The sequence below is a fragment of the Apteryx mantelli genome, chromosome 8 (genome assembly GCF_036417845.1).
Source record: "Apteryx mantelli isolate bAptMan1 chromosome 8, bAptMan1.hap1, whole genome shotgun sequence".
NCBI lineage: Eukaryota > Metazoa > Chordata > Aves > Apterygiformes > Apterygidae > Apteryx > Apteryx mantelli.
The window spans coordinates 8,653,576-8,668,082 of NC_089985.1; the positions used below are offsets into that span (position 1 = coordinate 8,653,576).

At 45.7% G+C, this 14,507-nt stretch overlaps 1 protein-coding gene across 1 annotated transcript in view; it reads left to right on the forward strand.

Moving 5' to 3' along the window:
• Positions 1–14,507, forward strand: part of NIBAN1 (niban apoptosis regulator 1) — a 59,200-nt gene that overhangs the window by 28,544 nt on the left and 16,149 nt on the right. The window contains exon 6 of the mRNA XM_067300542.1: positions 12,394–12,509. Coding sequence (XP_067156643.1) covers positions 12,394–12,509 — 116 coding nt within the window. The remainder of the gene's footprint in view (positions 1–12,393; positions 12,510–14,507) is intronic.

The following is a 14,507-nucleotide window of genomic DNA, read 5'->3' on the forward strand; positions in this document are numbered from 1 at the left end:
TATTCTAACAGAACTGGATTAGATTCTGTGCCTCAGCCTGATTCTGAACGTTAATTAACCTAAGTATGGAGATCATTCCAGCTCAGTGATTCATGTGGGCAACTCCCTTTTTGATCGCTGTAGTCGTTCTGCGCAGCTGGCTTTCGCGATGCCTCGGGATTTTGAGAGGAGGCCAAAGGCTTTTTGGGTTTTAAGCCGTGAGGCCGTGGGATTAAGGGCTAATCTCCGCCAGCGCAAAGGCCCCCCCGCCAGCCACCTCTTCCGTGCGAAGGGAGCACCCTGCGCCGGCTGCCCCAGGGCTCTCCGAGGCAGGGATCGGCTCGCGGTCCGGGTGGGGAAGGACTGAAGGTGGGAAAAGACAGGGATCAGATTGGCCTGGGGAGGAAGAAGCGTGGGAAAAGGCGAGGAGAAGGGTGGAAAAGAGGCCGGTGGGGTGTGAACGGGTTGCTGGTCAGGACGCTTGTGCCGTCAAGCCCCGCTCCTGATCGCTGCAGCCTGTCCTGTCTTATTAAACTCCGTTTCCGACTGTCTTCCTGGGTGAGGGTGCTCTCCCTTGCGTGTGCAGAAGTGTGTGGGCGAAGGTGGGGGAGATGCAACGAGAGGAGGTCGGGGTACCAGCAGCTGGAGCCGGGCTGCACACCTCGGGCGCGTGCACGTCCCGTTGCCGGCAGCTGGGGAGACCGCGGCCTCTGGGGCCAGCTACTGGCGGGATCCGTGTGACGTCTGTATGCAATATAGCTGCATCCTATCGTGGAATATATGTGTATTTGTATATATTCCATGAGAGGACTTCTATCCTGATGAGTTTGGAGAGGAGGAGCAGGACCGGGCCATCCATGCCGTTCATGTTTGTGAGAGTGATGTGTGCTTTTTCTGTCTGTGACTTTGGGTGGCAGGCATACTCTATATATATATATATATATATATATATATATACACACATACGCACTCCATATGACATACTATATATATATATATATAGTATGTATGTTTACCTCTCAGCCTTGCTACGGGCTGGACCCGGGGACCGAGAGCTGCAGCAGCCTCACGTCTAGCGGGCTACTGGATTCGGCAAGCCCTAACAAACTATCCTTGCATTTCATTCCCTTTTCTAGCTGACTTTGAGTCAAATATATTTCAAAATTCCTTTTTAACCGTCCAGTACGTGACCTTTCTCCTGTTAAAATTAATGGCTGTATAACTTTGTTTCCAGGAGAAGAAGGATCACGGTGAATTTGCATACTCGTTACAGAGACGCTCCTATGTAATCCTTGCTGTTGTTTCAAAACTACTTTACAAAAGGTCCATCAGAAAGCTTCCTTCCCTCCGTAACTGCCCGTCCTGTGCTAACAGCTTCATAATTAAGGCCCTCAGTGTGTTGCATTAAAGAAAACTGCGTGTCTCGTATGCAGCTCTGAAACACCACGATTTTTAAAATAGCAAATGTGTCAAAACAAAAGATAGCTGCCATAAGAGGATGCAAGTTGAAGGATTACTGTAGAGCTCTTGCTTTCTGATCTGATCTTCATTGGGAAGCGTTGACAGCATCTGGGCTTGATGGTATTAGTAAATAATTAGCATGACCGACTGCATTAGAATTTTTTTACCTGAAAATACTGTATCATTATATAAAACATACTACTGTATTTGTTTCCCTATTGAGGATTCATAATTAATTCAGGAGAATAACAGCGTATGAGAATAAATATGTATCCTATTACCTTTTTCTTATAAACTTCCTGATAGAATGGGCAGCAGGAAGAAGAAATTTCTGCCTCCCCTCCCTAAGTTTTGCCTTAATTGAGTTGTTCCTAGGTTCCTAGGAAAGAACTGCTGAACAGTCACTGTTGCTTCCAAAACTGTTCTTTTCAAGCCTATGCAGAGCTAAGGTCTTCATCCGTGTATAATTTTATGTGATACTTGCAGTTTCAAAAGCTTTTCATTTCTTTAAAGAAGTTGTCGTTGAGTTATAGGGCAGTATGGAAGGAAGTGGCTCAGTTATTTTTAGCTGAAGTAGCAGAATCTATTAAACTAAACATATTTAAAAGTACATGGACATGATAGTGACAGCATGTGTTAAAAACATTTCATTTACTCCATTATTTTTAATGTGGTTCGGTTAAATAATCTCCTGGTTTTGCAAGGCTACTCTTTCTTTGAGAGAAGAACATATTTGGACAATTTACTGCTTTAGCCAAGGTTCGTATTAAAAATGAGATACCAGGAGGCTGTGTGAATGTCCCAGATATTGTCCCAGAGGTCAGTGTTCTCAGTTGGTGAGAAACGATTATTTTGGTACTAAGTAGATCTGTACACATCTGAGTAGTAATGGCATCAACATATGTTGTTAGCACTGTTTTAGTTTAAACTAAGGACAAATTGTGGTGACGGTGGTGAGGAGCCTCATAAAAGAACGAAAATGGAGGGAAAATGAACACATGGAGCTCGGCTGGGGCCACCTTCACCATATTTTTCTTACCATGACCCTCCTTGTCATCATCACAGTGTTGGCTTCTAAAAGTCATGGATGATCTGGCCTGCCTTTTGAGTGCAGGAGCGCTGGTTTATAACAGCCAGGGGTACATTTTTTCGTTACTGTGTCGAATGATGGTACTAGCTCCCAATGTGGTGGTTGAGGCATGACTGGAAGTCCTTCACAACTCCTAAAATTCCCATTTTATTGTGGGGCGCAGTGGCCTGAAGGGCTGATTTGATGACAGCACTTTATTTAAATGTATTTACCAACAGAGGAGGAAGAGGATCTTAGATTTTTCAATTTCACTTGAGCTTACTTTAAAGCTTAAAATGAGAACAATATATAACTGTTTTTTTCTTTCCTAGAAAAGCTAAGGATCTCAAAAATAAGGTTCCACTTCCCTGTCTTAATGACTTTTGCAATATTTAGACTATATCAGATATCAGCCTCTCTTGTCACTTGAGGTTTCTCCAAGGCAGTCCTTGCCTGGGGCATCAGTGAGGTTATCTTCTGTGCTCCATCACCTTCATGCTGCCTTCGAGAAAATATCCTTCTCCACATTACCATCTCTCTAACTATGCGGAGTACGAAGAGGGGCTATGTGAATGCAGACGAAGTCTCTGAGAAATTTCTGGGGACTCCTCTCCCCGCGTCAGCTCTAGGAGGTGAGTTCAATCACAATTTCACTTGACTCATCCCAATGAAAAGGAAAAAAATAACTTATCTGGGAAGTATCCTACAAATTACATGCTGCAAAACATATTCATAGCACGGCAGTTCTGGGGCTGTCACATTGTTGGCTTTTTATTGGGAACACATTGGACATTATTCATACAGAGGACAAACTTGGCATTTTGAGAGCTTTGGAAGCTTCTTGGGCCAGGATCCTATCTTACTTGCCTTTTAAGCACTGCGCACTGGGCTTACGAGGTGACTAAAACTGTAATTATCCTACCTTAGAAGCTTGCAGAGGCCTAAATGCAAATTGTTGATAGTTTTTGTGAATCTCTGGACTTTTTCTTCCCCCTCCATGGCCCCATTGCTATTCCTTCTGTGCCGTGTTTCACTGCAAGGAGCTTTTTTTGGAGGAAATCTCCTTTTGGGCGGTTTAATTAGCAAGGTTAGCATGGATTTCCGGATCCATGTGCCTGCAGAAGAGCGCTAGGTCATGAAAAGAGTTCAGGTATCTGTGTCATGGGACACTGGCTGAGTGCTGCCTTGGTGAACAGATGTCCTACCCGTTGAGGATTCATCACATCCACGTATGTCTCCCTCCTTTTTCTAGGGAAGGAAAAACCTTGTAATGCCCATAAGCTAACTTGAGAGTGGTGAGAGACTCGGTCAAGGGACCGACCTCTTCCTGACGCAGAGCTGTGTCTTTCCCCTGTTTTCTTCTCATGGGGAGTACGGTCTATCTAACTTGCATCCCTTCCTGGCTTACCTGTGGCTCTAGGTGGACCTAAGCACCGCAGAGCACAAGAAATGGGGATAATGGTAAAAAAGGCAATACTTTAGATGGTGTGCATATGTCTGCTCTGTGTAATTCTTTCTTGGAGCAACATTTTCAGACTTGGCTGCCTAAATTTAGATCCCGCAATAGGGAGACTTCTGCAGCGTTGAGACTCCGTGTCCCCCATGGGTGCTGTAGGTATTCAGTGCCGTTACAACCATCCATATGAATGACATTTAAATAATGCAAATCAGGTAAATAGATTTGAAATTAGACCTCAAGTTTGGAAAAATTTATTCTGCTTCTCTTTTATTTGCCTCAGTCTTCAACTGTCTCTATAGAAAGCTCTTTTTGGAAAGGGAATCTGAAGATTTAAAGCAGTGCTGAGGAGCCGGAGGAGCCGGTCGGCTGCCCTCGCAGGAGTCTGGATATTAGCAGTCATTGCAGTGGGTCTGAGTTAGGGCTAAACCTGCATTTCTGGCCTCTCTTTTCCTCACCCTCTGTTCCCAGTCTGGGTGTGGGCTGTAGCACGCAATTCCTTTCTTTGCTTTTATCTCCATTAGCCCTCCACTTTTAGCCACAGATTAGACTTAGTCTTGTTCCCTCTCCATCTCTGTTGTCTTGGGGAAAAGTAGTGAAACAGCAAGAACTTCCCACCTCAAATTTGGGGGGAAATTTTGGCTAAAATTACCAGTTAAACCACCCGCTCTGTTTGGTGAAGTGCGACCCAGCCCAGGATGGTAATAATGAAGGAAATGCCTGGAGTATTAACAGTGCTGAAATATTTGGCATTCTCATTTTTTTAATCCTTTATATGTGTATGCCCTATAACACAGTCTGAAATTTCTTCTGAACTTTATTTTATTTTATTGTCATTTTACTAGGTCTTCTCATTTCCTGTGTGAAGTTACCAGCTACTGTGTTTCCCTTGGTATTTTGCTATTAAAAATGAAGAAGCTGGTGTTCCTTTTGGTGCTGGCATATAGAGAAGTCTCTGTGATAAGAAGGAAAATACTACTAGCTAACTCTGGGAGATTCAGTTTCGCTTCACGATTTTGTATTCTTTCATTTGGTTTAATTTCACATCCTCATCTTGATAATCACCTTCACGATACAGGAAGCTAAGTGACTTTCAAAACCATGTGCTGCCATCTCAGATTTCATCATAAAAGAGAGAAAAAGAAATACATTAGGCAAGAGAGAAATGCAAAATATACTTTTAACCTTATGCAGGGAATTCTGACAAATGTTGGCTATGATAGGAGAGCTAAGATGCCTTCAGATTTCTTTTTCTCTAACTTTTATAGCTGCCACTAGCTGTGTCCACATTTCCTTTTTGCAACTCTAGTCTTAACAGGCAGGTGTTTTTCTCATAATTATTTCTAGCCTCCCTAAGTTACATGTGCATAGTACACGCAAAGCTTAACAACTCTTGGGGTAGAATTCAAAATAATTATTCAAGTTGTTGCTTTGATCAAGGTTGGGAAGATGACATTAAATACTTCAGCCAAGGGAAAAATTGCCTGTATCAGGAGAAATACTGACTTCCTTAGACATTTTCTTCCTCTTTTGGCTTCCTTAGACATTTTCTGCAGACAGGATCCTCCTTCCTACCTACTGCCTCCAGATACCGTGTAGCTTGCTGTCTCAGGACCTGATTTTGTCCTGTATGTCCTTATCTGTACATAGAGCAAAGCAGCTATCAAGAGTCCAGGTGGACTTTGGAAAGATTTTTTGAGCCTTCATGTTGCTAACAGTGGTTTTCTTCCCTGGAGAGGGCAGCTGAAGAGGAGGATTTTCTTGTTGCCTGCTTCTGCAGAATATGCAGAAAGAACAATTAAAGAAGAATTCAATGGGAAGTTACTTCTGTGCCCTACAACATTTTTTGACATTAAAGAAAAATGCCCCCCTGCAGTGGGCTGAAAGCCAGACCTTGCAGAAGGCTGGCGTGATGGTTAGGGGTGGGTCGAGCCCGTTGCCTGCCCGACTCAGACTTGGGACTTGCATCTTGACTTCCGTCATCGTAGCTGTTGCACTTTGTCTAAATGATTGATGAAATCAGCTCTCCTGGACTGCTGTTGGGTGGCTGCGACCTCTCTCATTTGCACCAGAAAGATGTCTGAGGTCCAGATGGAGTTTTCAAAGCTGGTGCGTTAACTTCTGTAGAAGTATTAATGTTTTGATAATAGTCAGAACCATTTTTCTATAAATATCTTTTATCAGGCCTATAGGGTGCTACAAAGTCTATGAAATGTTTTAGGACCCAATTTAGCATTTTTTGTATGAATGAAGGCTTGAAGTAAGACTTTTTTTCCTTTTTCCAGCATGTTTTTGTTATGCAACGTCAGTTCATTCATTCAGCTTAGCTTTTGCTTTTCCAGTAAGTCTCTCTTGGTTATACCGTAGTCAGGATTTTCAGTCTGTAGGAGGCATATTCATTCTGAAATGTCAAGATGATTAATGCGTGTAAAATCCTGCTTGTGATTATATCCCTCCTACCTCTTGTCACCTCCATACCCTGGCCTGATCTTCATTTTCTCGTCAGCGTATTACGAAGCACGGTGTGAGGCTGGAGAACTACCGAGTGCCACCCACCGCCTGACCCTATTTTAGTAGCTGTGAAGATCCTCATTTGTATGTGTGTAAGACTCTATTCAGGCTACAGCTTCAAAGGTCGGGGCAGAAAAAATCTCATCTGTAACTGGAGTGTGGTAGATGGTTCGTAAGGCACGTTGAGGTCCTCGGAGACGAAAGATGCTGTGATTCCTTTTGTATATGGATATAGTGCGCTTGTGTTTTAGTCTCCGACACATGAAGCTGCTGTTTCCAGCAGAGGGGACGTAATCTGTCGCTCCTTGCTGGCTTTAGTACAGCCATTCAATACTGCGAAACAAATAGTTAAATCGAATGCGTGTTGGTTTGATGTTCTCTGAAGGAACTTGCACTGCAAAACTTTATTTGCTATAAATACAGCGTATTACTGCAGGGCTGTATCCTGTTTGGAAGTGACCTCATCTAGTTTCTGTTAGTGGTTAGCAGTTTCATACCACATGATCTATGAATAATATGATAGTACAGTGCTCTTAGGAAAACATCAGAGCCGCGATATTGATGCTTCTCGGACCCAGAACATTTTACTTTGCTTCATTCTGGATACGGGGCAATAACGCGACAGGACTGTGCTTTGTAAAACTAGACCGTGTGTCTTTTTATTAAGAGAATTATTTCTAGAGGTGCCGCAGCTGCGTTACCAGCCCTTTGCAAACTGTCTTCTCCTGGGGTCCAGTTCCCAAGCTGTTCTCATCTCCCGGGTTGCAAACAGATTGATTCGCTTTGATTCTCTTGACTGCTCTTCCCTTTGGTCTGGGAGCCTTTGCCTCCTTTTAGGAGACAGGAATTACCAAGAACCTGACTTTTTGGAGCTGAGGACCATTGCCTTTCTTACTGGCTGGCTGTGCGATGCTCTTAAAGCGTGCTGAGAGCTCGGTGGCTGCTTTTTGCCATGTGATAACATGGCGCCTGGCTGGTCTCGGCTACGCGTTGAGCCCTCGGGAGCCGGCTGCGGTGGGCTCTCTGCTAGCTGTTCCTTAGCGTCCCCGCGTCCTATCCGCCAGCCTCCGCGTGATATTACTCATGCACCTCCCGGGAGAAAGCTGCTCATCATCACACAGGAACCGTATGAGCAAAAGACAGGACTCTTTTGCAGGCCCTACTCACGGCGAATCAATCCTAGGTGGGTGTTACCAGAAATACTAGAAAAAACACTATTCTGGGAAACCTGTGCTAAAAAGATCCCTCTTAGACAGGGAAATTTCATTCTTTGTCGTGCTCATTTATTCTGTATAACATATTTTATATTATCTTTGGCAGGCAGCAGTGTGTTTGCTTAGAAATACCCGTACGAGAGATGGAAATGTCCTGTATACTAGTTCAGTGAGGCAGCATCAGGTGGTTAGGGTACCACGCTCTTAAAAAGAAAATAATAACCTTTTCTTTCCGCCTCCCTCTGTTTTATGTGTGTGCGTGTGTGATTTTTTATGAACCGGCTCTTGTTTTAAAAGAGCTAGGTACAGCGTGTTTAATGGAAACCAGAGGCGACGCAACAATCCAAATACGTTTGAAAGACACAAATGCCAAGGAGAGAGGGGAATGACTTGGACGAGTGGGACACCTGGGAAAAAATCAATTCACATTTCCCAGTATGAAAACTATTCAGTTGAGGGTGGTGGCCAGTGGAAATAGTAGCTGGTGGAAGCCCCATCTTTTTGAGACCATTAAAACCAAAGACAAAGCACTGAAAATCCCAAATATTCTTCAGCTTTACCCACATCCTACTATTCTGTTTGTAGTATCACAAGAAGCTAGGCCCTAATCTCCACAAATAGAGATTTTTTTTTAATTTTTGGCCCCAAAAAAGTCTAAATAAGGGGATCAGCAAGAAAGAGCTACAGAAGTGGTGGCTTCCCGTGTGCTAGGAAGAGGCGCTTGAGCAAAGCTGCAGTTGCTGAGCGCGGTAGGCAAGAGCCAGGCGAGGCTGCCTTCCTGCCTATATGCCTTTGCATGAGCATCGCTAATAAACGCCGCTACGGTTGCAAGCCAGATCGCTTGGATATCAGTTGTAGTTACTTGCCGGAAGAATTCAGGCACCCTTTGGGTATCGGCCGTAGCAAGATTCAGCACACGCAGAATCTTGAACCAAACTATATGCAACTCTCTAGCTCGGAAACTTATACGTACAGATTAGTACCGCTGGAAATAGATGAAGTCTGGGTGGATTACTTCCGAATTTTGTCAGTCAGATGATGGGCGTTATGTCGGGATCAGCGTTTCTTTAATTAAAACCTGTGCTCTGTGAGCTCCGGCTTCTGGATTCTGCTTTAAGACTGGTTCATCTACCTCTTCTTTAGGCCTCAGCTTTTTGTGAAATGTCGGCCAAGGAACTTAAGGTTATTCCCAGTGGTTCAGCTAGCGTTGGTAAAGCACTTTGTCCGCCGTTGAAATATCCTTTTAATGTTATTAACAATAACAGTTAAAGATTTATTGCCAGCAAAGTCCTTAGGGGAGCAGAACATTTCCCGCGTTGCAATGAGGGCACTCGGTTTGTTCTGAAGAACGACAGATTCAGCTTTTACACATCATAAAACACCCCGACTGCAGGTCTTTGGCTGCCTGACCGGTCCAACGCTGTAACGCCGCCGCCGCCGCTTCCAAAAATCGGCGAGTCCCCGTTTGCGGAGGTCGTCGTGCCGCCGCTGGGAACCGCGAGGCCTCGAGGCACCTCGTAAATTGTGGGAGGTGGGAAGTGCTGGGTGTCTGGTTGTCGCATCTGACGGGCCCCGCCGGGAGCCGAGGAAGCGCTCGGCTCCCAAACGCGGACTTCTGCAGGCGGCTGCAAAAGAGCTGCGGCAAGCGGGGGCCGGGGAGTGAGCCGAGCGCGCGGTTCGGACCGGGCGTCCGGGCGTTCCCTCGCCGGCAGGTAACCTGGCAGGTTGAGATGGGGAACGCTAGAGAGACCCCTTCCTCCACGGGCGTGTGAGGAAGCCGGCCCCCGGGCAGGTCGCCCCGTCGGCTGGCGCTGAGGTCCGCGGTGCGCGACGCCGGGACGGATCATGTCAGCTGCCGGGCTGGGAGGCGCTATTCCCACGCTTGCTGGAAAGCCGCAGTTTCAGCTGGAGGCAGCGCGATCCGCGGTACTCCTCCTTTCTGTCATCCGCCACTGTCTTCAGACGCACGCGAGAAGTGTTTGCGGGCCGGAAAAAAATTATTGGGGTAGCTCTTGGGACTGCAGCAGTTTGCGCGCCGCAGGGAAGCCCGTCCGGACACGCGCCTTTCCGCGGGGCTGAGCGGCCTCGGCCGTGCCTGCGCGAGACGTGCAAGTTTTGGCGGATCCGGGAGGCGTCGTGCTGTTTGCGGCTGTCCCCCTGCCTTCCGAAAAGGAGCTCCGCGAGAGCAGACCCGGCGCTGCTGGGCTCCCCCCGGGGAAGCTCCTAGAAACAAGCTTCCTCCCCGGGATGGCCCTAAAATGTTGTGATTTTTCCCCTTTCCCGGCTGCCGAGGCGTCCGCCCTGCGCTAGCCTGAGCGTGCCTGTTCGTACGCTGGTACGTCCGATTTCCCGAAGGCCGGGTTCGCTCGGAGGAGAGGGAAAACGCTCTCTCGCATGAGCTAGCGATCAAAACTGGCTGTTCTTCGAGGGGAGAGCTGGCGCGCCGTCACGTCACGGCGGCGTCCAAGACCCAGCCCCGCCGGGTCGGGTCATCTTTCGTCCCCTTTGGTTAGGAGGGAGCCCAGCTGTTAGCAAGGAAAACATGTGAGTCACCTCGGAGCGCTGCCGGAGCCGCGATTCCCGCGCCGCCGGCCAAGCCCGGCCCGCGAGGGCAGCTCCGCCGGCTGGCCCTCTCGTGGTCAGAATACTCAGTGTCGATTTGGGGCGTTTCTGAGCGCAAAAGCTTTTTGATGTCGCACTTCACCCGTTTCCCAGGTAGAGTACTCCGTTGCTGCGTTACAGCCGGCATCGGACGCCGTTCTTCTTCTGAACAGCCTGACTGTGCAGCTGTCTTACTGATACTTTAACGTCCTGGTGTGTGAGCTGCTATTAAAAACATCGCACATCGCGGCGGTAGCAATGACGGACGAGTTAGGATTTTAAGTGGCTGCTCTCTTCCCCTTTGATCCTGACTCAGCATGTGGCCTTGAAGAACCTGCTTGATGTCCCTGGAGCTCCAAATATCTGCAAACCAGGGATGGTATCTATAAGCTGCATCGTGACACTCTGTCCACGGGGCCTATGGATGCATAGTATACCCTCACAAAGTTGTTATTATTGCCCCCGCAACACACAGACCGAGAAAGCTGTTTTCCAGCGTGGCCACGATTTGTTGGAGGTTTCTGCTGCTTTCCTCTTTGTGAAAAGGGTGCGTGGAGGAGACATTTCAGGGCTTAGCGTAGTGTTCATCTTCCGTGCTTGCTATGGTATAGTCTCTATGTTGGCCTTGGCGGGTATGCAAGCCTGTAAAGCTCATCTCATTAGAAGTTGCGTCATCAAATCACTCTCACGCTTTATAGGCAAGACTCAGCTCTCCGGCTCTTCACATAGCAACTGTTCGTGCATACCACAGTCTTTAAAAGTAGTATACTTCTTTTTGGTGGAATTAACGTTCTGCTTCTTCTCCCCTCCTAACATATGCGCAGTAGGATTTCAGCTCATCAGCCTGCGAGCAGTTTACCTTAAAGAGGGGTCATTAAAATGTTGTGGCTTTGTTTTCCCTTGTGGCAGCAATGGTCACCGCAGAAGCTCTGATTCATAGCAAAGAGCACAGCATTTCCAGTTCCTGAGGAATTTCAGCAGTGGGGTTTGGGTTTTTCCCCCTGAAATTCTTGTTCAAGTTTGTCAAGTTTGTGTGACGAAGCTTTTCTGCATTTTAGGGAAGAGGGATTGTTTCTCCCCACATCAGGACAAACTGGTTCAACTATGTGACTATTATTCCAGCCTTAAGTAGCTGCCTTTTTGGGCGCTGTCACGCGAAGGGGACTGTTGACTGCAGCTAGCTCGAAAGCCTTTTGTGGTTTGGAAAGGACAAATTGCATGAGATGCAATTTCTTCTGCGTGACCGGTTATCCACAGTTTGCAGGAGCAAAACTAGCCCAGCCACTAGTTCTCAGTTTTAGCATCCTTCAGTCTCATTTGTACAGCGAAGTCTCCCCAGCTACCATGCTGCCATCGGGAAGAGCTACCATCTAGCAGCAGTAGCAGTAGCCAGCTAGTCTGGACCTGTGCTTAAACGCTCTTGAAATAATTGGGAATAGCCACACGGATTTGTCAGAAGCTGCTGTACTTAACTGAGGCACGAGCAAGGTGCTTGCTTTGTCTTGGGCTCCGTTACTGTGTGGCCGTGAAAAATCACGCCGGGCAATTCCTTAATAAAACAAATGCAATAGAAGATTATTGGGGGGGGTGTTTGTTAATTCAGGGTTTAGCAGTCTCTCAAGGGTGTACGACATGTCGTGACGTCCTGACGGTCACCTAGCTGTCTCTTAAATTCCCTAAGAAGCAGAAGCTCCCAACTCTTGGCCCTGATAGACGCTTTCCATGCCTGCCCATGCACCACCTAACACTGCTAATAGGTAACACGGTCAAAAGCAGGCGGTGAGTTATCGTGTGTTAATGACTTGTCAGAGTCCACCCAGACAAGGCTTGCTGCTGAAAACTGTTATTTTAGCGTGTGCTGCTGCATTAAAACATGCTGGTCTTGGTTTAACTAGGTGGGATGGCTTGTGATAGCTAATACATGGCGAAATTATGCCTCTAAATCCTCATCAAAGCCCAAAGGTCTTCAGACACTCAGGCTTAGTAAATGATTTTAAAATGTTTCTGCTGCATGGAGTAGAAAACTGGACGAAGAAAGGATGCTTAATTTTTTAAAGGTTGTTGACTGGTAAATTACTTGTGTTCCTTTTTGCCTTCTTTAGATTTCCTCAAGCAGACCACATATGAAGTAGAGGCGTTTTTAGAAGCCATTCAGTTCTTCCGTCAGGAGAAAGGCCACTATGGGACGTGGGAAATGATAACTGGCAATGAAAAACAGGTAAAAGAAAATCTTCCTAATTTTTTTGGCTTTGGCTATGGAGCCTATGAGGACAGTGAAGGTAGAAAGGCCTCTTGGGAAAAAAAGGGTGTTTTTTTAAAGAAAATGCAATATGTAGAAATACCCAAGATCCTTCCTCCCGATAAACTTTGAGGATGTAAACAACATTTTTTTTTAACTAACCATGCTGTGAATTTTTACTGCAAAGTGAAAGAAAGTGTGCTGCAAAGTAAAGGTGTTGGGCTGCTCGTGCTGGGTTGTAGGGACGGCCGCATTTCTACGGGAGGTTCACACACCTACCTTAATTGTATTAGTTGATACAGAATCAGTTGGTGAATAAATGCTGGGCCTAAAGCTAAAGACTTGCTGTCACATTTGCAGCTGTTTATGGTTTTGTTAAATCAGTGAAACCCAAAGCAATAAACACCAAACTCACAACTCACAATGTTTGCATACCACAAATACACACTGTTTGCTGGGTTGGGCTGTACTCTGTTTTTCTACCTTTCTACGATCCTGTTCTGCAGGTAAGAGCTATTTTCTTCTCCTGTTGCTACTATCTTTGTTACTAAATACAACAGTTTGCAGTTACTTTTGGTCTAATGCCTCCAGATGCCATTGTAGCAGATCAGGGTCCATGAAGACCAGAGTAGCAGCTAAGTGTAAATTCTGAAGAATCTCTTTATTTTGCTTTTCCCCTTTCTTTGCGAATGAAGCTTTTAGTCCTGAGTGCATAAACTCGTTGCTCTAGTTCTTGTGCCAGACTTCTGAAACAGAGTGTTGCATAGTAACAATCACGCTTGGGCACCAAAAGTTTGCGTACTTCAATATTTAAGAAATGGGAGGCTAAACTTATGGTCTGGGACCGTATTTGGGCACCTGAACGAATAGGCTTGGAGGAGGGATGTTAGCCGAAGTAACTCCGTTCATCTCTATGGCATTACTCCAAATGCATTTTAGTGCAACTGAGATATTACTTAGGCCCTGATTTATACATTTTTTCCAAAGCACGGAGCACTCAGCAGCAAATATTTACTTCAGTACCAGCTGCTGGGTGTTTTCCTTGATGAAATCTGGCTTCCCTTTGGGAAATTGGAAAAAGCCTGATGGGGAGTTTTCTTTCAACAAACCAGATTATTCTTCTAGGAAAAGTCTACCTTGGAAAGCCTGAAAAAATGTCGAAACTGGAGGAGAATCTATAAACATTTTCTTTCCCTGGGCCTTCATGTCAGGGATCAAGGTTTCCTATCAACATCTAATAATTAATACTTTAATATAAGGAGTTCCATCATTGCTTTGAAGGGACTAACTAGGACATAATTCCTTGACACATTTGCGAGGGTTTTTTCTTCTCCCCTCCTCCCTCAAGTTATGGAACTATTATACTGGTAGTTTCACTTGCATTTTATTTTTCCTATTGGTTGCCAACTGCTTACTCATAACCCATGTACCTCAAGAGAACTATAATCAGAAGACATCCAGACTAGTTAATGCTATTATCTTCTTAGTAATAATTCATTCCGTAAGTATGGTGTGTTCTCATGCGTGCTTAGACCAAGCATAATAATTATTTTAGGCAAATATCCAAGCTAAGTGAATGGTTTGGAACGACCAGTCTACAAGTTTGTTGCTGTAAAAATTCTGCGCAATGCCAATAAATATAGTCACTGACATTCTTTTACGATGGCACAGTCTCACCAGTATTTGCTGAAGCAGTCATTAGCTCACGCTGTGCTGCCTCGGTACCGCAACACGGATATATAGGGAAGCAAATACTCAGTAACTCGGCTGAAGACCTGCTAAAAAGTCTTTTGTTTCATAGAAGTTCCTTTCCCTGTTTTTCTCTTTGTTCTTTTTCCTTTTTTTATGTTTCGTTCCTAACAAAATACAAATGGAGTTGTAGGTGGTATTTCTGTCCGTAGGTAAGTGCTGAAGGAGAGGGCTACAAACAGGAGGAGGGAAGATGCTTCACGGAGCGGTGGCTTGAAATTTTTGACA